Genomic DNA, 27,763 nt, shown 5'->3' on the forward strand with positions numbered 1-27,763 from the left:
GGTATTTTTAAAGGTAAGAATCTAATCCTAAGCAAGAAGACGAAGTTTATATGTGCATTAGTTGCCATCCTAGATATGATGAATTAAGCGTATATGCACATTATGATTTCATAGGGAAAGTCTAGCACCATAAGATTTCATTCGGAAAGAACTAATAGGGCACTAAAAACGAACGTATGACTTGCAACATAGTTATACGATGGAATAGAGCAACACTAGTTTTCGCTTGAGTATCATCACGACTTAGTGACTAGGAGAATGTTATGAAATTGCGTAGTCTTCATGAGAAAAGGATCAATCATTAAAGAGTCGTAACTAGGTGTAAATGCATGGGATGCCAAAGGATAAACTACAAGGTAGTAGGTACGATTGTTGATGCAAGACCTAGTAGGCCCTAGGGAAAGTTAGTAACCAAATTAGCATGCACCAAGGAAAGATTGTATGACTCGCCAATGCATAAGTTCGAGAGCATAGACTACAAAGTAGTAGGCTGGATTAATTAGGAAAGTTAGCGTACATATTAGTAAGTAATTTATCTCACCAAGAAAACGGCAATCAATCGCTTGTTTACGCGAATTCGATTCCGTAGATTTGGTTTATCACCCTAGAAGGATCATCCTTGTCACAAACAGGCATAAATGAATTGGCTAAGTAATATGAATCACAAGGAATCGTATAACATAGGAATCCTAAGAGATAACTAGGATTTAGTACAAGGATAACTCGATATCGCTTAGGACAAAAACTGTGAACCTAAGGATCATGATGGAACTCCGACGGAGTTGCATATTCTAGTATCATGACCCAAACCTAATTGTAATGACTTGAAGGATACCCCAAAAATCCTGTTACTCGGATAGGGTTAAAAACCCGCAGTCGGAACGCTAAGGAATGGATAGAAGGATTCCGTGGAATAGATGCAATAATTGTGCACAAAGCTGCAATATTGTATAGATTTGGGATTTGTCCGCAAAGAGTCTTGTCATCTCTCGAAATGAGGTTAGCAAGTTATTGAAAGAATTTAACTTACAAGAGGATGAGTAATCATCCTGTTAACTCACTTTCCTTGGAAAAGTAATTGCCAAGGGAAAGGAAGATTAGGCGTTGCCTTGAAGCAAATGACCGACAATAAACTAAGGCGACATGGTCGCTGGATCCTGCCACAACAAACCTAATGTATTGGAAGGGTATGACCCTGACCCTAAGAATGATAGGAATCTTGCCAAGTTGCAATTGATTCTGGATCGAATGCGGGTTGCATTCGGAGGTAAGGAGTTACTCCTTGACAGTTTGCCAGCCAAACGGCCATTGGAATTTGATTGTGTTTGTAAAAGTTAGAAAGGACTGTTTGCATTGTTTGCTCAATGAACTAAAGGATGAAAATATATCTAAAGCTTCAGGTTGGTGCCTGAGAGGCAGCTTCAGTTACCCCCGACTGCCTGCCTGACCCTAACCAAGGGGGTTGTGAACCGCGCCGGGAACGTGGACCGAACCCGCCGTGAGAGGTCTCTCCGTTGAGTTCTGCTTGGAGCAGGAGGACGCTTGGGTGCCAGGGGGGGCTCTGGCTGTAAATCCCTCGCCTTCCGGGTCCTGCACAAGAGACTAACGTGACTCGGGATTGGATCTCGAGGCCCGCATACTAGTCTACGGGCGGAAACTTGGGATAGTAATCACAGGAAGGATTACTGGATAGCCTTCGGGCGGATTATGAATACGCCTACGGGCGGGAACTCCTTGTATTTCAAAGATAAAAGGATATAATGATAATAAAGGAGTTGTTTGACATTGTTTTCTTTATGTCCTGTGATAAGATTACGTGAAGGAACCAGTGCTTAACAGGGTTAATCAAGGAAGCTGTTTGTATGTGTCAAACTAATGTGGTAGGTAATTACATAACTAAAACAAACCGAGGAAAGTGCGGAGGATGGACCATGGGTCCGTCCTATGGATGGGTGGTCCCGGTTAGCCGGGAACTTTTCTCAAGATCTTCGATGGACAGAGGAGGATCGTCATCACCAAAGCAAGCAAGGAGAACAATGACTTGGAAGTACCGATTACCCGATTCAGACTGTTTTAGGGGAACGGAATGGGACTATGCCTTTTGGCAGAGAGGTCGAGCCTTGCATCCCTCTCGTTTCCCATTCTCCTTGAACCAAGTGCAGCATGAATTCGCTTCAGACCGAGCGTTCTGCGTAAAGTAGTTCGATCAGGTCTGACGCTAGCCGCTGTTAGCAAACGACCAAACAATTCCGTTCGATCCTAAGTGGAAAGCGCCCAGGACACTTCCGTTACGGGGCAGACGCGGAAAGTCCTAGATTACGAAACCCGCAACATTCCATGGGAGTGCCGGGTGGAGTCTTCTAGACAATCTTTCCGATGGACTGCTAAGACGTGTCCTAGAGGATGTTAGTGGACACGTTACAGTTGGTATCAGAGCCGACTTATAATGGAATTGTTTTCATAAGATTTCATTAGAAGTGAAGTAAAGAATTTGTTCCTGTCCAAACATTTTCTCATCTTCAATACTGTCTTCCAGAATTACGAGGCGTGGAATAAATTTCTGGTGTTCCGGATCATGTTCATGACTGCGATGCATTCTCCGCATTATAGGCAGAGAATTGAGATGATGAACATCTTGGAGCGGATTTATAACCCATCACCTCTATATATAGAGCGAAGATGGACTGGGTCTTCAGGAATCTACTACATAGCTGCCCACCGGTTTGCTTATCTACAAACCAACTTGAAGAGGATCAAGTGGTTGGAAGATTTGAAAGTCGTGAAGCTGTTCATTTTTGTGGAAGCTCACGTGAATTCGACTTTGCATATTCAAGGTCGGAGGGTTGAATTAAACTCATATGTTTATGAGGAAGTAACCCGTGTAATTCCAGCTGATAGGATCAAGGTATTGGGACGCCATGGGAAGTATGGTTTCCAGCGGAAAGGATATCCCGAACTTCCGATGAATTATCGATTCCTAAAGATACATGACCCAAAACCCTACTATTACACAGTTCCTGTAAACAAATCCAATACTATGTTGTTCTCGCCAAACTAGATGTAAAGACTGGAGATGTTGTACGAGGTTACGCCATATGAATATAAATAAGAACTTCTTTTTATCACTATCCGATTGTGCATCAAAGTTGTTGCAAAAAGTCTAGTTGCTTCATGAGTTACGAATTAGCTGAACTAAAGATAAGCTAATGGCAATTATCATATAATAACGTTAAGAAAACTTTTTACGCCAGGCACAACCCCAGGTACAGGTTCCAAATTCGCCCCCTACATCAAGTACTACTGTGATCCAGGAGAAGAAGTTCCTCCTCAAACAAATAAAGCCACCCGAGTTTGACGGGAGAGGCAGATTCGTCCAGTCAGACGCTGAGATTTGGATTGAATCTATGGAGGACTACTTCGAAGCCGCTGGCACTGCACCAACCAATCAGGCCATGCTCGCCAAATTAAAACTCACCGGTGAAGCCAGACTATGGTGGAAACAATGGTGCAGGGATCAAGGGATTTCAGAGGGGTCCGTTACCTGGGAGAAGTTAAAGCAAGCCGTGCAAGGGAGATATTTGCCACCCGCATATCGTACACAGAAAATGAATGAGTTCTATGAGCTAAAACAGTTAGGACTCACGCTTGACGCATACTACTCTAAGTTTGTCTCACTCTTGAAGTATGCGCCACGAATGGACACGACACAGCAGGTGTCCAAATTTTGCGCAGGCTTAAATCCACCTGTAAATACCCGTCTCGAATCTATGAGACCATCAGATCTTCAGGATGCACTCATTCGAGCGGCACCCATAATTCAGGAAGTGCAAGCTAAACCAAGGAGTATTAAGAATTGGTCTTATAGCGAACCAAGCGGAGGAGCATTCAGACCCCAGGTTAAGAGAGTTCAAGGCCACAATCAGGGACAAAGAAAGAAGGCAAGGACAAATAACGTCAACAACTTTGTTCTTACTCACGGTAATGGCCGAAACATCCGATGTTTCCACTGCAATGAACTCGGTCACTTCAGAAAGCAATGCCCCAAGCTCAGCGAGGGACACCGTCAAGGTATTGGCCACGGTCAGGGAGGGACAGTTGAGATCTAGAACCTTGAGAGAATGCCTCGTCCAGTGGCAAGATTATCCCGAAGAGGATGCTACCTGGATGGATGAAAGCTCTCTCAATCTTCAATATCCCCAGTTTATCTCGAGATGAGGACATCTCGATTCTTCTAAGGGGGAGAGAATGTAATATTTCCGCGTAACCGTACCGTAAATATTACCTTTCCGTATACCGTGTAAACCCTGTGTAAAGGGTATCTCTTGCATTGAAATTGTTGACGGCGTAATGTGTGACCCGCGCGCGTGAAATGGGGTCCTCTGCGAATGGTAAATTGAACCGGGTGTTAAAAAGCCGCAAGCCGCACGGAAACACCCTCTTGGCAATCACTCAATACATTTATTAAGGAATAATTGGAGGATTGTTGCAATGTGAGAATAACTTTAGGGAGTGAGTTGGTAAAATTGGTGTACTTAAAGCCAAAAGCCCCTAAGAGAAGAAATTGAGAATGTGAGAAGAACTCTATCACTCGAGATATTTCTTGAGAAATACTTGGAGGATCCTTGCAACAAGAAGTTAGCAATGGGAACACTTGAAGGGTTACCATAAATTACATCTCATTGCCACAAGATCCCATTCTCTCCTTAAGGAGTGGTACACGTGCAATTGGAATACCTCACATCCCTGGGACCATCATAACTTGTTCAAGCACAAAAGCACATGTCACGATAGGGCCAATAGCATGAGCTTGAATTGTTTCCACGATGCCGTCAAATCAACTAGCTCTAATCACCAAATTGTCATTTGAAGGGTGCCCAATTATTTCACCCAAGAGGCATAATACCTTACTTTCAAGGGGCTCAATTTGGATTGAAAGTAGAAATAAGAATCCACTACATAAGGAACTTGGTTGTGACCATTCTTAACAACTCAACCCCTTTGACTATTACATTTGTGAAAAGCATTGTGAAATTGAATGCTTCCAGGCCCCACGCATACTAATCAAAAGATTTAACCTAAGGACACAAGTAATTGAAGAAACGAATACAAGAGTAATTGAAATACATAAGACTTTGAAGAGGTCATACATGCCCTAACGCAAGGTGCCTCCAGCAAACCCGGAGGAATTCTCTTAATAGTCGACTAAAATTCATATCCATGCACATCACCATCCCATCTCCCCATGGGAAACCTTGGACTTAGTTGAACATGGGAATCTTAGTTCTACTTCATAGGGGAAGCGTGGACAAGTCACCCGTAACAATAACCTAACACCTATCTAAGAAGGACCCCTTTGTAATCAATCAAAGGCAGGAGTGAGGTTAACACTGCACTTGGTTCAAAGAGAGTGAGAGACAAGGGAGAGTGTAACTCGATCCCCCTACCCATAAGGTAATATCTCAGCTCCGACTCCCCTAAAACAGTAGTAAACTTGTAACTAATTCTACAGGTATTGGGAGAGTCATGATTTAATCAGCTCTATCTAGTGTTGGAAAGTTACCCGACTTATCAGGTCCACTTAGCCATAGGCATTCGATTGTTAGGATCGAAGCCTCCTACTTTCCTTGATTGGGTTTGCTTAGTTTTCTAATTAGCAAAGCATACCATACTGTTTGGACATATAAGATCAGCTTCCTTTTATTACTCTGTTAAATTGGGTTCGTTAAACTCAATTTAGCACATGACAAACAATTCAAAAATCAGATACTTTACTTCACCATCACTCCGCAGAGTGGTACAAAACCGTCTTTCCACAAAAAGACACTGTCCAGCCTAGGATAGGACCTTCCAATCCCTTGGGATTGGGCTGCATGTGATCGCACTCTATCTGCGGTCAATAGGGAATTTACTAGCTCAGAGCCCCACTAAGCTTCCCTGAGTCTTCGGAGCTGTCTTACGTAATAGGAGCACTTAGCACTCGGCCCTTTGCCCTCTCTAGTGCTCGAGTGATCAAAGATCAAAAACACCTATCTCCCTCAGGAGCATAGAACCCCCACTCGTAGGTGAGTTTTTCCAAAAACACCTACCTCCCTCAAAAGCATAGGACCCCCACCTCGGGTGCATATGAGTTTTTTCACAATCTATAGAGTGTTTAGGAAGCATTGGGTTAGAGACCCCAATGTCCCAAACCACCACAATCCACAACTTGTCCGGCTATGCAAGCTCGAAATCATAAGAGACATAATTCATCATTCACAAATCCAAATGCAGTCATAACCATAAAACATTTTTAACACACTTGTCAATGTATACGATGCATAGAAGTTATCCCTCTCATCCATTCCCGTATACTTTCCTAAAAAGCAATTGACAATACTAACATGCTTTTACAAGTTTAAGTAAGTTCTCACTAATTGTAATTCTAGGTAATTGACCTACTCAATGGGATTTTCTAATATTACTAACTTATCTCTCATTTTTATCGTAAGATGTAAAAAGCAATAACATAAAATAGTAGTCATTTCCTGTTTATCTCCGTTCGACCATTCATCGTGATTATGGGGCATGACCGCAACCTCGGCTTGTTGTGGTATTTTGGGTTGAATGGATTCGGGGGTAACTTCCACCTGCGCTTTGGCATTATGTTGAGTTTCCTCAGCAGTGACTACTTCCTCGCGTTGGGGAACTCTCCAAACGTGACCTCGCTTAGCATCTCGACATCTCTTAGAAGCCATGGGAGAAGTTTGATGGATTTAAGCACCGCTTCCAAGTAGAGAGAGAGAGAGAGAGAGAGAGAGGCTTGGTTGCTTGCAACCGAGCTTCTATTGGGGTAAAAGGCCTCTGGGCTTGCCCGTGTACATTGTGACCACCCATTCTTTATTCATATATAATATGATAGTGCAATAAGGCTGTCAATTCAATTGGACAGCACCTACATTGTGTGTGCTCTTCTCTCCCACATTTTCCTCTTCTCCTTCTCCACTGCCATTCCTTTCCCTTCAACTAGTATCAAAGCTTTGGATCAGAGCTTGATCATGGAGCTTAGCCTGATATTACTTCAACCCAAATTGAAGACTTAGAGCTTGGAGTTTCAATGCCATCCATGGCTTCTTCCCCCCGAGGCAAGATTTCATCTGCCGCCTCTCCTCGACCCTCATAGGCTCTTTGCAAGTATTCCTTGGCTTCATTGGGCACCTTGTATGCCCCCATTTGCCCCCTTATTCTCAATATAACCAGCATGCCTCATAGTCACAGCTCATGTTTTTTTTGCGCCTGTTTCAAAATCTAACTCAAAAATCTATTTTTTTCTCATATCTCGGCCATCCGGAACCCGATTTAGGCAAGCTAAGAGACTAACTTGGGGTTTCGGCATGCTCCGGATACAATGGCGATGTCAGATTTGGTAAATTTTGATCACAATTTTTTTTGTAACATATCTAAGTTGATTTACAGCAAGAAAATGCCATGCTCTTAGCTTATGTGATGCTCCCAAGGCTTGGTATTTGATGCCCAAATACTTTGGAGATGTTTATCCGATGTTTTGAGATGCTTTGGGACTTGGTTTGAGCTTACATAGCTCAATTTATGCAGGGATTTACTGCTGTACATTGTTTGGGCAGCAAGGTTTTATCAGGGACGGCTTATGCATAATGCTCTTTGTTGACATTTGGGGTGTCATGTTGGATATTTTAATGCTTGGTCATCATGGTTTATGCTCAAATATGCTATTTGAGAGCTACTGAGCCATGATTTGGATGCGGACACTTCATTGTTGGTTGGGATTTACGCTACCTTGGTTGATAGGTTATTTTACCTCTAGCTTGGTTATGCCTATGGTCTACGGGTACTCTCGACTACTCGTGATGATAAGCTAATGTATTTGGATGATGCCACTTTGATGTTTATGCTCCCGGATGCTTCTTGAGCAAAGAGTAGAGCTAAATTTATGTTTCACTATCATTTTCTTTACAGCTGGCATTTCATTTGACAAGGTTTATGCCCCATGCTACCCATTATGAGACTAATGTCTGATGTGGATGCTTTTAGATTCAGCTGTAGTATGGCAGATGTTTGGGCTTGAATTGACTTGCATTTGAGAATTTTGTGGAGCGGTTTGCATTTGGTTGGCTTATTACTTATGCAAATTGGATGCTATTTGGCCCTTAATGCCCCGATTATGGATCTTGGATTTACTTGGATACAGATACATGTTTTGAGCAGTGCTTGCTCCATTGTCTTGGCAGTTGGTTATTGAGATTTCATTGCTCATTGATGCTTGGTTCTTTGCAGGTTACTCCTTGATCACTAGACTTCTTGATAGTGCTTGGGTTTAGCAATTATGGCTTTGTTGCTTCTGTGTTGCCTAGCTTCTATGCTAGTTGGGTTGCTTTTGCCCATACATGTCAGAGAGTAGTTGCTCTTGATGCTTACTCGGCTATGCACTTTGTCCAATGTCGTGTACTTAATAGAGCCACTTATTTGGATGTTGTTGTACAAATACTTGGGCTTTTCCTGGAGCTTAACCATTGTAGGATCTTATGCCACTTACCGGTCTTGCATTGACTTGGATATTACTATGTGGTTTGATGTACTGCAAAGTCATGTTTGCCATTATGGTTATGGGCTGATCTCATGGCCGAATGCCATATGCTCTTATGACAGATGTCTTATGCTTTACCGTACTATAGTTGATTATGTCATGCAATTGGCTATGACTCTTCTTTTTATGGGAGCTTTTGCATCCCTGGTTGATGTCTTTATGTCTTCCCGTCTGTGAGGTTTCATGAGCCTTTGCAGCATGCTTCTACCATTGATGTACTTGCAGATGATTATCTTTATGAGCAGGTTCTCTTCATTGGGATAGCCCTCGACTGCTTAAGCTCCATGGATGCTATGGATAGCCCTATTTATGATGACTTGGATTTTTTATCATCTTCTACAGGTTCTTCTACTTCAGACATTGTTTGCTTCCATTGTGGGAAGCTTGAACATGTTTAAAGAAAATGCTTTAGACGGATTAGAGAGCAGCATAGACAGAGACGAACTCGACAAGAGTAGAGAGTCATGTAGTTATCCATGATGATGCAGTTGAGCATGTACTCCTGTCGTCTTGTTTCCCTACAGCTTACTTGCTTAGTGATCAAGCCTATGCATTTGATTGGCTTTTGGACTTTATGACATCTTGTCATGTTACCTCTCATAGAGCATGGTTCTTTTCTTATATAGAGGTTGACGAATGTATTGATTTGGGCCTTGAGCAGTCTTATGCTATTGTTGGTACAGGGGATATACACCTAGCTTTGCTTAATGGGACTTCTCTTATACTTAGGGATGTTTTACATGTTCCCATGCTTAGTAAGAGCTTGATTTCTATCTGTCAGTTGCATAATGTAAGATATATTATTTCTCTTCGAGATAGGTCATGGAAGATCTGTCGTAGTTGCTTGGTTTTGGCCAAAGATTCTAGAGTTGGTTCTCATTACCTAGTACATGTCTCTCATGTGGGAGATTCTATGGTTGCAGTTATCTGGATACCACATGCATTGTTATGGCATTATCGCCTAGGCCATATACACCATAGAGAGATGGAGATCTTGTCTCGTTTAGACTCATTGTTGCCTCCTATGTCACTTACAGATCTTGATGTTTGCCATGATTGTACTCTTGGTCATTGCAGAGCCCCCTTGGGTTATGGCAATCGTATGAGGCATGCTCCTCTAGATCTTGTCCATTGTGCAGTATATGGACATATGCCTTCCCAATCACTTGGTGGAGTGTCGTACTTTGTGACCTTTATTGATCATGCTACCCACTATGTTTAGGTTTTTCCCTTGGTGCAGATTCAGGATGCTGCAATTATGCTTGATAGGTTTATGGATTCTGCTGGTAGCAGGCCTAAGTGTTTGCAGATGGATTATGAGAGCCATGCTTTCTCTTCCAGCTTTCAGACCTCTTGTCAAAAGTATGGCATAGATTTCTTGTGCCTGTGGTATTATGGGATTACTCATGGCATGTGCCTGACCTTATAAGCAAAGGTTGCTTCTATGCTTACCACAACTGGGTTGTCTTATGGCTTTTGGGTTGAGGCCCTTATGACGGCAGTCTATTTGGTTAACAAGATGCCATGCTTGACCTTGGATCATATTACACTCCATGAGGCATGGAGTGGCATGCAACCCTCCTATGATTACTTGAGGATGTTTGGCTGCTAGGCATTTGTACGTATGCCACATAGATGTATCCTCCTTGGTTATGGAGATGGTGACTTTAAGGCCTACAGATTATGGGATTTGAATGCCTAGCAGATTATACGTGGTCGTTATGTTGTCTTCTATGAGATGCAGACACCTCTCAAGCCTCTTGATGAGCGTTCAATACGCTTTATGGCTGATTTTACAGCAGCTACAGTGCCATTATAGCAAGCTGTTTATGCTGGAAATGGGGCAATTATTGACCCAGATGACATAGCTATACATAGCAGTCACGGTCAGGATATTGGTGGTCAATCGCTAGACCCCTTGCAGGCTCATTAGAGCCGTTTTCTTGTAGTTTTGTGCACTGGCCAACCAGCCATATGTCAGTCTTCCGCTATGCTAAGGCCATATGTAGTCTTGAGACCCTGTTGGACGAGTGTCCGAGATGTTGACTCTCTTTCAGTGATTGACTTTGGAGATTTTGATTGCCTTCCATTGTCTTGTATGCGCCACAATGATGCTATGCGCGACTCTGATGCTTTACAGCCGTGCACTGATGAGTTGTGCTCGCTTCGTGAGAAGCATTCTTGGATTGCTCCATTGTATGGAGCTGCAGGATAACTTATCTTTTGGATGTCATGGACTCGGGGATGCTTGACTCTTCTTCTACAGAGGTTCCCAACACTTCTTGCACAGCTCGCTTTCCGATTGGGAGTTGGGTGAAATGTCATGATTCCTCACCTTGTCTTTTTTTTCTTTTCTTTGTTTTCACTCCCCAACACATTGGCCTTTTAGTGGGAGGTCGTTAGGGTAAAAGGCCTCTAGGCCTGCCCATGTACACTGTGACTGCCCATTCTTTGTTCATATATAATATGATAATGCAATAAGGCTGTCAGTTCAGTCATGCAGCACCTACATTGTGTGTGCTCTTCTCTTCCGCATCTTCCTCTTCTCCTTCTCCACTGCCATTGCATCCCCTTCAACTTCATCGCATCAACAACAGAGAGATTTTTGCATGGGTTATGTGTGTTCTCCCTTGATGTGACACTCTATCCCTGTTTATATAGTGATCCAGAAGGGGGGGAAGGGGGGGGGGGGGGGAGGTAAAGAGAGGACACTTGCTTTTTAACGTTTTCAATGACATAACCAATGATAAAGAGATAACGCTTTCTTTTAATGTCTTTGATGACATTGTCGGTAATGTCAGAGAGGGGGACTCCATTTTTGTAGCCCGAAGATAAAAATTTACGAATATATGGGTAATCATTGCGCGTTGCGTCGTCGAGTGGGAGTCACTCCAAGGCTCATGACTAGGGCGGTGACCAAGGCACAGACCTTGGCATCTTGGCCTTTTCATACTTGGCAATGCGCTACAAAGGCTTCATTGTCGCCGTTGGCTATGCGTGAGAAGCTCCCACTAGCTTGTAGGAAAATCTTTCGAAGATATCACCCATCCCGGCAGTGTCGTCACCCAAGTGCACTTAACTGCCAAAGTGACTATCCACTAGGCTAGTTCTTTTTGTTGTTCTATACTACAAATATAGTTTTAATAAGCTTGTCTTGGGAGGGTTTTCCATGCCTTCCTTCCATGAATTGGCATATAATACCTCATTAATAATTATTGTTATCTTTATAGTTAGAGCTACTTTTAAAAATGTGCAATCTTTACCATCAAATTTTGGAATGTATACACATATTGTTTATTAAAATAAACTAAGTAATGGGGACATTATACCTAGACTATTTGTTGTGCTTCTTCTAATATACATAATTGGATGCAGTTATGCAAAAGCTAGCTTACTTCACATCTTGTCCATTTGGTTGGTGGTTGATACCTGCACATGTATTCATAGTTCATACCTTGCATATTCATTTGATTGGAATGGCATTTGCAATTGGTTTTTTAAAAACACAGTGTTAGGATCCATAAGAGGTCAGGTTGGTACAACCAATCACATCACTATCACGTTAGTCAAAGTAAATGCCAAGGTTCATTTCATTAATTAGTTTGTCTCAATCATGATACACAATCACATTATTTCATATGCAATAGTTAGTTCATAAGATATACTACGTAAGTGATGATGGAATAGCAACCCTAAGGAATCACAAGTGACTATTTGATCATAAGGAATCACAAAAAATGATTGTGAAGGCCGATAACCTGGCCAATTTAAGTCCTAGCAAAGCACACCCTTAGTGCTGCCTTTGATAGTTGGCATGCCACAATACACCCACCCTAGCTAGACTTGATCATCACTACATTGAAGCCACCACTAGGTTTAGTACCACCACCATGCGGAGTTGAATGAATTGAAGACTTTGGCAGGCAAAAGTAGAGCAACAGTCTAATGACTTGGGCAAGTTGAGCTGCAATGTAAGGGTTGTAAAAGACGGGTTGAGGCATACCAAGGCGAAACTAGTAGAGGACTCGGGAGCTAGCAAGGGGCTTAGGGGCTGCTAGAGGAAATAAAAAGTTTAATTAGTATGGCAAGTCGAGAGAGAGAGAGAGAGAGAGAGAGAGAGAGAGAGAGAGAGAGAGAGAGAGAGTACTATTGTTTGTTTGTTTGTTAGACTTATATAATATTAGTAGTAGTTAATAGTTAATTCATAGTTGCAATATTAATAATTAGAATTATGAGTAATATTAGTAGTAGTTAATTAGAGATAGTATCAGTAGTATTTACACTAGTCAATAGTTCATTATTAGTGAAACGGAATAGAAAAAAAACACTCTATTGAATGCATGGGAATAACAAAAGTATAACGATCTTTTAAACATAATGAAAAAACGAAAACCATATTTCTCAAACAAACGTGATATTTTGAATGGATGGGGGAATGGCACCTTCGCCCATAACTATTTAAATACGAAGAGACTAATGCCAACTCTTCGGCATGCTATATAGCATGTTTTTTCATTTCATTATTTTTTGAAGTATTATTATTATTATTAATTTTATTTATTTATTGGAATTACTATTAAGCAAAAAATTAAAAATCATTGTTTAAGCACGTAAAAGAGATAAACTAGCTTTTAATTTTTTTTGAAAATATGTATTTACAAAGTATAGCATGCTGATTTCATGAACAAGTATAGTGTAGCTGAATGATAAAAATATTTTGTTCTCATTAGTATTAATTGACACTACTTCTAGAGAAAGGAAAACTATGCCTCGTAGAAAAACATTGTTAAAACCCTTTGCGGCAACTTGGTACGACATAGATAAATTTGAATCATCTTAGGCAGCAAAACCTGAAAGCATCATTGGAAGATTAACATTGTGTGCATCCATTGGTATAGTCACAATGTAAAATCATGCTATCATATCATGAAAGAATAAACCACCTAGTATAGAAGAAATACAAGTAATAATAGCTTTGTCAAGTACTATTCTCATCCTCGCATGCCATCAATGTGGAGTCAACATGATGACAATGAAATGTTGTAACGTTCCCGCCTATCGACTGTCTAAGCACGCTTTTAGTGGTCTATCGAGAAACAAATGTAAGCATCATTGCACGGCACTCCCATGGAATGCTTCGAGTTTTGTCGCCTAGGGTTTCTCGAATCCGCCTCGCAACGGAACGTTCACGGCCGAACCCACTAGGATTGACCTGAAATTTGGGCTCTTAGTGGCCAAGGTCTCCTAACAGCATTCTAGCGTCGAATCCTGGGCATCCTACTTTACAGAGAGATATCCAAGCCAAAGCAGACCCATGTCGCACTTGGTTCAAAGAGAATGGGAAATGAGAGGGATGCACCGCTCAACCTCTCTGCCCGTAGGGTATAGTCCTATTTCGGTCCCCTAAAACGGCATGAATTGGGTTCTAACTTAACAATACCTAAAGTTATTCGATGATAAATTCTTGTGAGAAGCCTCCCATTTCTCTTGGACCACCTAGCCGTAGGATGAACCCGTCGGGGGATTCCGTCCACCCACTTCCCTTGATAGCTTTAGTTTTCTAATTAGGTCCTACCATATTTATGTGTGACATTTAAAAGCAGCTTCATTAATTAAGCCTTTTAGGGCACAGAGTTCGTTCATGTAATTTACAACACATACACAAAGACAAAACAAGCAGTCCTTTTATCAAACAAGTTCTTTAACTTATCTTTAAGTTAGTCTTTGTCTCCTGCCCATATAAGAGAATTATGTATCCCTTCTGTCCAACAAAAGTACCCGATCCAAATCACATGGCACCGAAATTTCCATCCTTTATCTAGAATAGGATCTTCCAACATCCCAGACCTTGGGCTCACAAGGATCTCCAACTCCATTTTGGACAGGCAAGGAGTGTCCAGAGCTCCACCTGACCCACAAGCAGTCTAGGAGTGAGATGCCATTTCCGTGGTTGGCCTTTTCATCACTCGACCATCGGCCTATGAATCGAGCAGTGCCCTCTTGGGATAATCTGCGATGTGATCTTGGAGATGATCCACGCTTGTAAAATATCATTCCTTAATTAATCCAATTAAAATTCAAGCGCAATCAAAGCAATCAACCCTAATATTATATTCTAGAAAAAACATTCCTTTATTCCCATGGTAACTTGTCATTACAAACCCCTGCCATGCATTTGCCATCAACACAAGCCTTGGAATATTTATCCAAATCACAATGCAACAATCCCTTGATTGAAAGAAAAACATATAGAGGGTGTTGTTCAATCAACCAACAAAACTAATTGTATTTGTTCCAAACAATACAATAATAGACGCATCAATAATTCCATCGCATATTCACTCTCCCCCTTGGGGCCAAAGAGTAGAATTTACTTAATATTCCCTCATTTAGCCTAAGGCATATGCTAAAGGTTTCAATACTATACATGACGTAAGTCCTATCATTCCAATGCAAAATTAATCAATCTAGCAATAGCATTTATGCCTCTTGTCTATGTGATAATTATATTTTAGCATTTCCCTACTATGCAACGTTTTATCTTGGCTTTATATTCCTTTCTCCTAAGGCAAGGAGTCACATGTCATCGATGTAAAGTTTACATAATCTCTCCCATGTATATACCGTCTATATGCATTTGTGAACCTTAAACAATATTATCCTCAGTAAAGATTAATAAAAGACCCATCAATGCTTAATACTTTAGTGTCCCATATGTTGCTTATGCTATACATGGATTCATCACATAGCAACTAGGTGCAATTTAACTCCCTTTGATACAATCACTTCACAAACTTCATCTTTGAATATTTGAGATGCGATTTATCATTTTCAATGACCTATTTTAGCACCACAAGGTACGGAGCCTAATGTATCTATTGCGAGCATTAAAACAAGCATCTATCAATTTGAAACTACATTACTTACGATCGATGCCGCAATCGGATTGATAGCGATGCCTTCGCCCGAAGCTTTGTTGCTGGTTGTAGGATTGTCATTCGCACGCGACATTCTTCACTTGGAGACTATCGTTCGCAAATAGACTCAAGAGATTAAGAAGGTGGAATAGATTCGAGATGGGAGAGTGTAAGAGAAGATGGTTAAATCGAGGATCGAGATAGAGGGAAATTGTGTAGTCTCTCGGGGTAACTCTTCTCTCTCTCTCTCTCTCTCTCTCTCTCAAGTTCTCTCTCACAGTCTCTTGGAGGGGTATACTCTCTCTCTCCCTCTCTCTTGCAACCTTTCGGGGTCTCCTTATGCTCCCTTGTGCCTCCCCATGCCTCATATTTATAATGAATTAGAGAGGAGAGGATAAGACTGAGAACAAGAGTGGAGGGGCTCTTAGAAAACTTAGTGATCTGATGCTCAAATCATAAATTTGATGGTTGCATTGACTCCAAAAAGGGGGGGTAAAACCCCAAGTTGCTTGGTTGGAAAGCTTTCGGATCACTCATTCTTCCTTTCCCTGTTCGAAGTGTTGTCTATTGCCTGTAGATTGTGATCGCGGTGGGTGCGATTTCGCCATTCACTTTTCTTTATTTTTCTTTTTATAAAATCTTTAAAACTAACTAAAACATTACTTGTCTTTTCTTTTAAATGACTTTCAGCTCTATCTTTTAAAGATAATATCTAAAATATACTATTGATTTATTTTGCCCAAAAATCTAATATTTTTGGACCATCCAAACTATACACATTCATACTAGTGATTAATATGGCTCATAAGTCCCGTTTACATTGTACTTTTTGTGAAGGGTGGCTATGGTCCTTATCAATCCGATAAAAATATCGGATTTACGACTCTCGAATTTTAAAATATATTTTTAATTGAATAAAAATTATTAGCTATTAATGCTAGTTAGTTTTTACTTTAGTTAATCTTTAGTTAGTAATCTTACTAACTTATTAATTGACTAACTAACTTTCGAACTAACCAACTAACTTTTATTACGTGGAAATATTACAAATGCCAACCATGTCTTGCGAACAAAGACATAAACAAATACGTGGTCTCATTGTTACCCAACCACACAAAACAAATTCTCAATGCAAACTGTTACAACTTCAACTATTGAGTATCATTGATACATCCATCTCAATTTCCTACTAACCAGGAGAGAAAAAGAGCATGTCACACAATGTAAACTTGATCTATTTGACTTTTGAAGTGTCTGATAGGTCTACACATGGTTGCATACACATCATGTATGGATGGTATGCTAGCAAGGGATGGTGGGGGTTGCACTGGGTAGGTGGACGGGCATTATTGAGAGGGCTAGTCTCCCGCTATTACATTTAGTTGAGTTTATGTTTAGAAGGCTACTTTCGAAGGCCCGGCACAACACAACTTAGAAGACACGTCACACGATGTAAACTTGACCTATTTGACTTCCGAAGTGTCTGATAGGTTTATGCGTGGCTGCACTCCCACATTCATCGCGTCTGGATGATACGCCAGCAAGGGACGGTGGGGCCACCCGTGGGTAGGGTGGAGGGGCATTGTAGAGAGGGCCAGTCTTCCGCTATTACATTTACATGCGTTTATGTTAGTGGGCTACTTTCGAAGGCCCAGCGCACCTCAGAAGAGCAGGCGCGGACAACAGCCATGGCGAGCTCCTTTCGCGACCTCGAGCTTCTCATGGACCACAATATCGAGCTCTCTTCTGTATCTTCCAATGCAGAACCGAGTCCCTTCCTTCCGAGAATCTTACCTGTAGAGACGAGGTCCTCTCTTTCCTCCGTTACGGACAAACAGGCAGAGCAGCAGCCAACCCCGGGTCGCCCTCTTCCTGCCTTCGCCTCCCTCTCCCTTGCCTTCGGCCCCGCCCTCGCCCCTTCCATCATCCCGAATCCTTGCCTTCCCAAGGCCCGCGGCGCAGCTGCAATCGGCAAGGCTGCGACTGCCCTCCCTTCACAGCGCAAACCCATGCCCCTTATGCCTGCTATCTCTGCGGCTACTGGAGTAGATGTTGCCAATGTACTTTACACACCCAGCACTGGCAGCAAGAACTCCCGTGCTAGCACTGCATTCCCGGACTACCAGCGGCTTCCTGACAGGGGTAATAATTCCGCAGACCCAGCTAATGGTGCGGCAGCGCGAAGAGCATCTATTGTTTGGTTTCGAAATGACCTCCGAATCCATGACAACGAAGCTCTGTTCACAGCCTCCAAGGAGTCATTATCTGTTTTACCTGTCTATGTATTTGATTCTCGTGATTATGGGAAATCAGCTTCAGGATTCGACAAGACTGGCCCATATCGAGCCAAGTTTCTGTTGCAAAGTGTCTCTAATTTAAGGGAGAAGCTGAGACAATTGGGGTCAGATCTTGTCATCCGCGTGGGTAAACCAGAGGAAGTCTTAGTGAGTTTAGCAAAGAGTATCGGGGCAGATGCATTTTATGCTCACCAAGAGGTCTCCTATGATGAACTGCAGTCAGAGAGCAAAGTTACGGCTGCACTCCAGGAAGAGAGTGTAGATGTTAAGTTTTTCTGGGGAAGTACTCTGTTCCATTTGGATGATTTACCTTTTAAACTTGAAGAAATGCCTGCCACATATGCTGCATTCCGGGAGAAGGTTCAGAACCTGAAGATTCGTCACATTCTGGAGGCTCCTAAGCAGTTAAAATCACTTCCCATTCGTGGACGAGTTGAGGCAGGAGATTTGCCAACCCTTGAGGAGCTTGGTGTGAAATCTCCCTCTACCTCTGCACAAAAACAGGTTGGACTACTCTATTGTGTGTTATGCACCAGGTTTCAGAGTGCTCACGTTCTTTTGTGTGTGGTAAAGGTCTCTCTTTTTTTGTGTTGGGGAGGGGGGAGGTAACCGGAGTGTGTTAGTTCATGTGTTTAATTTATCTGATTATTCTTATTGCTGCACACTACAGTAAAGAGCTGAGCTTTATATTTCTTGTTCTCTTTTCGTGCATTTGGAGGTTTTCAGCTGGTTTGTGCTTAGGTGATTGTTTGAAAATTGAATGTTTGAACAGAAACTATCTTTCCCCACAGGTTTTTGAGCATCAGGATTTCTCAAAGCATTTTGTTCCAGCTCTTCGTGAAAAGGAACAAAATTGGATTTTGGATTTTGCTTTCCGTTTCAGCAGTCCGTGCCTTAAGAAGGACAATGTATGCCACTTTTTGCATGTTAGGCTGACAATTATTTACCTGTAACAATTTTTTTCTTTCTGTTCTTTGTAAGTCCTTCATATGCCTTTTTGGAGGCCTTTACTACTTGATTCTTTGGCTGGACCCATGTTTATATACACTCTGTGTTTTATTTCTCATCTGGAATTCACAATAATTTCAAGTTTCTCATGTCAGCTTATTGCAGAGTAAATTGTTGACTAAAATGACTGGATGGAGGATTGTCTTGTCCCTTATGCTTGGTGCATTCTTGACACAGACCATGTATTTTACAAGCAAGGCAAGTCTATTGCTTGAACATAAGATTTTATGTAGAGTCACTGAAGTTCTAGATATGCAATCTAAGGATATATGTCACTTAAAGTTGGTGTTTAATAGCATGATTGAAAAATCAATATGAATTTGGAGACTGTCGGTCTTCACCAACAAAATTTTGCCTATCCTTATACCATCTGCACAAACATGAGAAAGCCAACTTAATACACCATTGGGATGTACTGGCTTGTGTGTTTGCTTTTGCAGTTGGAAACTAATTAGCTTTTAGTTGCAGATACTGGAATGCAAGTATTGCCATGATTGCGGTGTTTATTTTGTAGCTTATCAATATGTGATTGGATATCCTCAATGGAACCTATTGACTTTTACTTAGTTTTGAAATGATTATTATGGTTTATCTTAAGGAAATGGTTGCAGGGGGAAGTACATCATAATTTTGTTAATACAGTTTATACTTGGGCTTATTCTGAAGGTATTTTATCAGTCAGTAATAGTTCTGTACATGATTGAGAAGCTGGTATTCTTGTGACAAGCTTCTATCATCCTTATACATGCATGCACTTTATATGTATATGCAACAAAACCTTGCCCTAAATTGCATATGGTGTTATACTTTCTCATTGTATATGAGTACTTATCCTTTTGAGCCATCTTGCTTTGGCATCTTAAGCTGTGGAACCTGATCCATGTTATTCAGAATTCTGCTTCTGCAAGTGACATTGTATGGTGTTTGAAATTATGTTAAGGATAAGGTTTTTCATTTATTTTTGGGTCAGAACTAGTTTATCAGATGAAAAGTTATTCTTAAATTGCAGGGCCAGCAGAATCCAGTGGCGGCTTCATTGGTTGGTGGAGAGGTAGAAGCGTTGGAGAGACTTAGGAGCTTTGCTGCTGATCATGCAAAACAGTCCAGTAAACTTATGAAACAATCAAGCAGCAAAGCTGGAAAAGATAGTTGTGCTGACAGCCTGTATGGTTCAAATTTCTCATGCAAAATCTCACCTTGGCTAGCTTTGGGCTGCCTCTCACCACGCCGCATGTTTGAAGAGTTAGACAGTGGGGAACAGAGGTATGGTGCTCCCTTCTTTCTAGGGTATGTGCTGCAAGTAAATGAGATTCCTTGCTTGTATTAAAGTAGGCTCAAAATTTTAATTTGCAAGACTAATTGTGATTGTGGTGCATCTGTTGCTTCTCTCCAAAGCATATTTATAGAAAGTGTTTTCAGAAACTTTTTTCTTTAGAAAAAATAAACTTGGAGAAGATAATGATCCTAGAGTGTTTGAGGAGTCTAGTCTCGTGGTAGCAAGAAAATGATGGAGTCAAAGATTAAATAATGGCCCCATCTTCTACTAGACTCTTAAATGGCTGATATTATGACATATCTTTTAGTTTGGCAAGGCCCAAGGATTGAGGTAATGACTCTCCTCTTGAAGTGGTATTGGGTTCTAAAAATAGTCTGGGTGATGAAATTTTATATTTATTACAAGCTTGTTTAGTTGCAACCTAAGCATAGTCGCTCAAAACAATGTTTTGGTAGCATGTAACAAAAATGTTTTGAAAACTTTGAAACGCATTTCAAGGTTGCGTTTTCTTGAAAAGAGTTTTCGAACTAGTGTTTAGTGCAGTTTTGAGGGGGAAGGGCCTTACATTCTTCATGTGTGTGTTTTTGCTTCCAACCTGTAGGCGGTGTGCTTTAGTTACTTAGCTTTCATTTCCAGCCTTCAATTTTTATTCTTTATGGGATTGGCTTGTGGTTTGTTTATTTTCATTACAACCATCTATTATAAGAGAAGATGCATGGAGACACACAAACTTTTGCATAACTATGGAGGTAGTGGTAACTCTTTACCTCATGGCTGTCTTGTCTTTTTCATGACCCAGTTTTCATTTTGATCCCATTTGTTTTGAATTAAAGTTTCTTTGTTGGTAGCCAGTAGCCACTTAATAGTGGGTGTAATGTGGATGTTTGTTAACTTAAGCATTGAGTATGTAAAGGCTAACATAGTAGTTTGTAATGTGTATGTGTGCAGTGTAGTGCTTCAAACTAGCATAAACATAAGGTTCCGTTCTCCCATTTTGGATCGGGCTTAAAACTTTGTTGGTGACATTGAAATGGGTTTCCATTTTCCATTTCAAAACTCCTAGTAACTATGACCTAAGCATTACTACTGTCTTAGTGGTTGTTGCAATATCTTTTGGCCTATTGTTCCATGAGGACGAGTTTCTATGCTTCTTGGCATTGATTAGTATCCTTGGAGTTTGACTATCTTAGGGAGGATATTTTGTTATATCTATTGTTTCGATGTATTGTGTTATGTAACATAGTGGTTTGAGATTTGTGACAATTGTTCTTTTGAGTTATTGGAGTTGGTAGAAGTCTCATTCATTCTTAGATTTAAGTAGCAAAGAAAGAGTTGATTTATTAAATTACACATAGGAATAGCATTCATTTATGATATTGATTTGAATTAGACTTTTTTGTTGAGAAATGATAGGGTTTGCAAGGAGAAGCATAGAGCGTATGGCAAATGCTGTGACAAAGAATTTAAAAACATAGAAGAAAAATAAAGATGAATGATATACATAGAATCATGTAACCATGTTGATACAACGGAATGAGAGAGTGAGTGAGACTTAGGTTGACCGTGTCTCTAGGACTTGGTATTGAGATGAAGGGAGTTTAAAGAAGATTGCACTATCCTAGCTGATCAAGTGACGGTTGAAACCAGCCTTCCTCTTTGAATAGGGTGGTAAAACCTGATCAAATACTTAGTTACAACAATTAATAATTGAGCATAAACTGAAATGCACATATTGCCTCTGTAATCATGAACAATAGACACCTAACTAGCCCCAAAATTGGCGCCCCTTCGGGTATTTCTTTAACTTTGATTGCTAATGGATAGTGTACAAGTTGAGATTCCATAATCTCCTTTGTTGATCCAAAAGCCCCTTGTTGTACATACAATCATCAAGTAATTTGGGCCAATCGCCCCTTGATTTTCATCTAGGACTTGCACAAACGGAACCACCAAGTAGAAATCCTCAACGCTATCCACCAAATTTGGTTGAGATCTACTAAGAATGGTTGAGAAGTGTTGAGATCTATTGAGAAATTATAGGAGATGAGCAAAAGCTAAGATGAGAGAGAAATCTAATTTTCTTCGTGAGAAAACCCTAAATTTTACTTGTTGCTTATTTCAACTTGCATTTAATGCGGTCACCTATTGCTAGGTACCTTCAAAACGCTGTCACCGGATCAACAATGTTGTTGCTAGCCCTTGGAAGGTGTTCAGTGCTGTCTTTTGCTTGTTGAGGCTCCCAGATTGCTGTCTTCTATAGCAAATTATTGTTCTTTGATTAGAAAATGGACTAGTAGCTCCCTCTCTCTCTCCCAAGTTGTAAACTAATTGAATGGTTGAGACCTAGCCACCAAAGACGTTTTCTTAGTTTTCATGGGCAATTTTGCCCAAGTGACAGTCTTCTAGATACATTTTTCAGCATTACCTAGCCATTTGATTAATTTTTAGAATTAAATAACCTTGAAAATTAATTTTAGTATTTCTGACCTTGCTCAAAACTAGATATGCCTATCCATAGTTAAATTGGCCAGGCCATTTTCAATCTAGAGTGATCCACAATCTTTGTTGATCCCTAAATTGATATTAATTAATTAATTAATGCTAGTCCCTAGTATGACCATTGACACTTATTGGCCAAACAACTGCCCTAGGGTTAATATTGACACCAATCCATCCCAAAAGCCTAGATAGCATGATTATCATAACTTTGGCCTTTGACACCCACTTTATCCTTAGGATCCTTGGCTTGTTACCATGAAATAACTGCTATGTGCATCACATGTGCTAAACAACCTTGCACATTTCACTAATAACTTAATCAAATGTTATCGGCAAGATTAAAGCATCTTAAAATTTCACGTCCTCGTGACAACGGCTCATGTGGATGAAGATGCTTTGTGGACGGAGCAAAACACAATTCTCTAGAAAGAAAGAATATAGCAAACACAAAAACACAAAGCATACAATAATACAAGGAACTCAATTTGAAGAAAATGTTAAATGCGAATGGTTGTATGAATGAATGGCAATATAAGAGATCGGCCCTTGAATATTTATGTCTAGGACTACTAGTGTTGTACCCCCTAGTGCGGTGTATTGTGGATTATATCAGTGCGTATGTGTAGCAGAAGTATTTTGTGAAAAGGGTGGGGAATTGAAATTGTGAAGTGTGATTTCAAGTTTGTGATGATGAAGTACCAAACACAAGTTCACTTAGAATAAGCATGAGACATAGAGGTATTACTTGACTATTTCCTATAATCACCTCTTCTTGCATTTACATATTGGTATGAGTTTAGATCTTCATGATAAGTTACACTCATTACCCGAGTTTTAGAAGGAGAAATCAAAGCACTTGCAAAACTTGTACCACACATACATTCCACTGTGTCTAGTATAATGGATGACATTGGATAGCTCATGTCTCCCAATTCAGATTCTCCTTTGTCTATTGGGGGTTTGTGATTTGCACTGATATGGATCTTTGACTACCATGCAAGATCTTTTGGGATGCAGAGTTATTTCGTAGATTCGTATGCTGAAGGTGTTGTGTGAGGTGGATTAAGAGCATTTGAGCTTGTTCAATTTTCATTTTTCCCATATTTGATCCTCATGAGTACCATACATTCTTTAGGTGTGAGCTCATGTGTTCCTTTTTTTGTGTCCTCAATCCTTTGAAGAGGAGGTCATGGTCATGGACTTTGAGGGAAATAGTTGAGAATACCGATGTGAAAGAGGACATCTCAGAAGGCGTCCTTGTGTTCTCGAAAGCCAAACACAAAAACAGTGTATGAAAACACAAAGAACACATTCTGAAGAGGGTTGAATGCTAATGAATGATAATAGAACCAATGGGCATCGAACTTGTGTCTCTAGGGCCAGGGTAGAGGTGACTAGAGTGTATCATACTCGAATGGATCCTGAATGGGCAGCAGGCAGCCTCTTTGATGATCAACTGGTGAAAGGGCAGATTAGTGCAGTATCATCTATCTGAATCAAGCTGAGGCAGAGGGTTGCAGCAGGGTGGCCTGTTGGCTGCCAAAACGCAGATGGCAGCAGTCCAAATCAAGCCTGGCAGCAAAAGCCAGACCTAGATGACTGGGCAACAGCTGCTGTAGATGAACAGGAGGGTGGGTGGCAGCTGGCAGCTGAAAACACAGCCTGATCTGGAGTGGACAGGCTGATGAATCACCTGCGCAGACTGGCGACAGTTGGAACTGATGAATGCTGTCTTTAAACTGTGTCCAGCAGCTCCGGGTTGAGCTCTCTCTCATCCTCTGACATTCCCTCAGTAATTCTCAACATTTTTCAGCTCTTGATGGAGGGTAGTAGTGATCTTATGCTGGCAAACCCTAATTTACAGCATGAATTAGGATTTCTGAGCCACCTTGGGAATCGTGCTCATTTATTGAAGATAGGGGCAATAGAATACCAGCTGTAATTGAAGAAATTACAGCTGATCTGAAGTTTTTACCATCTGACTTGGTGTGCATACAAGAGCTCAAGGATCAATTAGTGCCCAATCTTGAGTCAAATCAAGGGGCAAATTAATTTTTGTTGTTGCTATTCATTTGTGACAAGTTGTATTGGGATTTGAAGAGAGATCAACATATTACTCTTCGTGCTTCAAATTGGAGCAATACAAGTTAAAGAAATACCACAAGAGACACTCGTTGTTGCGGCCATGTGTCAGCTATCCAAGATTAATTGGTAAAGTGTTAAATTTCCGATTTGTGAATTTATTAGTTATTATAAATTGTGTTGAATCTCCTAGGCAATGGGAAGGGGAAACTACATCAACTACCTTGAGCAAGTGGGCTCATGGCACCTAATTGCAAGCTAGAGTTGTTGCACATTGCTGAATTTGTGATCAGCTAAGTGCAATCTAGCAAGTATGTACTCATAGTGTAGTGAAATTGGTTCAAGCCATGATGATGTTTCATAGTCTCAAGGATCTCAAAACATTGGGGCTAATGCAATGCTTGACCTTGGATTGCTGTTATGAATTTTTGGTTATTAAGACCAGATAAGAACCAAATTAACAACAAGTTCTTATAGTTTATTGGGCAACATGTTGAGAATGTAAATTTTGACCAAGAAGCGGGTCTCTCAAGGCCTCAAAATGTTGATGACCAGCAAGAAGAGGATGTCTATGATGATTAGTTTAAAGTTGAGTTGAGGACGACAATTGATATCTTTGCCCAATTGGCTAAAGATCCTCAATTTATTAAAAATTTTCATTCCTCGAAGAATGATAGCTAGGGTAAGGCAAAAAGGTCATCTTCTTGAGCTTCGAGACAGCATGAAGTTCCAAAAGAAGAGTTGCCCTAGCTACAAGGTGCACACATAGTTTGGCAATGACCAAAAGCAAATGATGTCAATGGGGCAAGTACCACCAATGCAAGGCAAACTCAGTAGTGCCAATCCAATGAATTTTGGATAGCAAAGTATGTATGGTACTTGGGATACTTTGATGGTGGATCTATTTTCCATGCAATGGCTGGTTAAGGATTGCCTATGGTATGTATGGCCCAAATCCTTTTAGCATGCAACATGCAATGTATGGAATGCAAGATCCAATGTGTAATGGCAAGTGGAATGCAAAATTCCATGTATAGTATTGTTAGTATGATGCATGGGACACAAAGTAGCATGTTTGGTAATACATTTGCTAACCATTGTGTATTTGGGGCTCATGGTACTAATATTGGCTATGCAAATGCTTCGTTTAGTGTTGGTCATGAGAAAACTGCAGCCAATGTACCATTTTTGCGGCTATTAGTCTATGACAATTTGACGCCATATGGCAAAGCAAGAGATTATGATAAGCGTAGCAAAGATTGCCTGGTGTCCATACTCTATCCATGCTTTCAGCTCATATTCCATGGTTGAAACTTGGAATTTTTGCAACAAAGTAGAGAAGAATCGCTCTCGAGTCTATCTAAACTTAGGCTGTCCCAAGTGAGAGGGGAGAAGCCCCAATTAGCCAAGATAAGCTTTCTAAATGAGTAACTAGCTAGTCCTCAATCAAATCTCGTTTTTAATTAGGGGCTAATTAATGACTTGGTCACTTATTATAAGTGACTTGTTCGCTAGACTAGACTTAAGCTGAAGGCTTGCTTTGTAACTTGTCCTAACTGAGTTGCTTATTAGGCAAAACTTTTAATATAACTTAATTCTAAGGTGTAAACTTTCAATTTAATGGAGGTCTTACATTGGACCTTGTTACTTCTAACTTGCTTTTGTACCACAGAGCATAGATACTTGTCCACTGTATGTCTAATGTCAAATCCTTCATTGCTGGTGCAATGGTCACCATGCCAAGAGCCAACATTACTAGAATTAGAGCTCATTTCAGTCAATAAAAATCTTTGTAAAGTGTAATTAACCTATTAAGTTATTTCTTATTCTAGTAACATATCTCCGCTTGAAACATTGTAAGCAACTTTGGTTACACATAATTAAGAACATGGCATAGAAAATGACTAATTGTCATGAGGATGTGAAATTTTATGGCTTTGTTTAGAATTTGATTAAAAGTTAGTTTAATGTGCACATGTGACTTGCACATGTGAGTTGTCACGAGGACGTGAAAATTTGATGCTTTGCTTATGCTTAATTGACATTTAATTAAAGGATTAATCAAATGTACAATTAAAAGGTGCACATGTGTTGCACATGTGAGGTGCAAGCTACTTTTCACAGTTGAAGGCCGAAGGACCCTGTGAAAAAGATGGGTGTCAAAGGCAAAAGTTGTAACAAGTTACACTTGTTAGATTCTAGGTGAGTTTTGGTGTCAGTTTGCCCCTAGGACCATTAATTGGCCATTAAGTGTCAGTGGTGACACTAGGGACTAGGCATTAATTAATCGATTAATGCTTGTCCAAGGGTCAATTAATGCATGGGATCACTTTGGGTTGCAAATGGCCTAGCCAATTAATTTTTGGATGGGCAAGGTCAATTTTTTGGGCATGGATTAAGGGCTGAATTAATTTTCAGAATTAATTAATTCTGAAAATTAAATGAATGGCTGGAAATGGTTGAAAATGGATTAAGAAAACTGCCACTTGGCAAAACTTTCCCATGCAAGTGGGGAAAAGGTTAAGTAGGGCTAAAGGGAGAGGAAAATCTCGTTTTTTCATTTTGGAGCTGTTGGGAAGAGGTGCTGGATTGTGGCTGCCAGCTTTTGGGGCCATTTCCTAGCCACTGGAGACCATTTTGGTGATGGAGATTGCATATTCTTGACCTTGGGAAGCTGACAATTGCTATTGATGCACTTTCTCTTGAAGATCATAGTCTCTAATGCTCCTATTGTTGTTGGTGCATCCATTTGGGGTTGGTACAACAGGGCAGCAACTGATTTTGATCAGTTCTTCGCGACAAATCTCAAAATTTTCTCTCTTTACAGCATTCTCTCATCTCCTTCAGCCTATGCTCATCCATTCTCAGCAATTCTCAGCCATTTGGAAGAGATTTCAGTCATTTTTGGTGGGCTGATTTGTAATTTCTGCAGTAAAACCCTAATTTACAGGAGAAATCAGGGTTTAGCAGCCACTTTGGGATCCGTGCCAGAGATTGAAGGCTCAAGGGACTGAAATCAGCAGCTGATAGTTGAAGATTATCAAGGGATTTCAGGAGCCAGCCCATCCCGAATTGATTTGGGGCA

General features: G+C 40.7%; 1 protein-coding gene across 4 annotated transcripts in view; it reads left to right on the top strand.

Annotated features, from left to right (window-relative positions):
- Positions 1 to 17,121: 17,121 nt before the first annotated feature.
- LOC148038101 (blue-light photoreceptor PHR2-like) overlaps positions 17,122 to 27,763 on the top strand; it is a 31,461-nt gene continuing 20,819 nt past the window's right edge. Inside the window, exons 1-4 of one of the 4 annotated variants that reach the window (XM_087668918.1) lie at positions 17,122 to 18,317; positions 18,605 to 18,721; positions 18,927 to 19,019; positions 19,831 to 20,084. In XM_087668918.1, coding sequence (XP_087525044.1) covers positions 17,205 to 18,317; positions 18,605 to 18,721; positions 18,927 to 19,019; positions 19,831 to 20,084 — 1,577 coding nt within the window. In that variant the 5' untranslated portion in view covers positions 17,122 to 17,204. The remainder of the gene's footprint in view (positions 18,318 to 18,604; positions 18,722 to 18,926; positions 19,020 to 19,830; positions 20,085 to 27,763) is intronic. The other 3 variants (XM_087668926.1, XM_087668941.1, XM_087668934.1) reach the window with 3 other exon arrangements.

The sequence above is a fragment of the Lygodium microphyllum genome, chromosome 3 (assembly GCF_053477565.2).
Source record: "Lygodium microphyllum isolate KBCC chromosome 3, Lygodium_microphyllum_v1.1.10, whole genome shotgun sequence".
In the NCBI taxonomy this organism is placed as follows: Eukaryota; Viridiplantae; Streptophyta; class Polypodiopsida; order Schizaeales; family Lygodiaceae; genus Lygodium; species Lygodium microphyllum.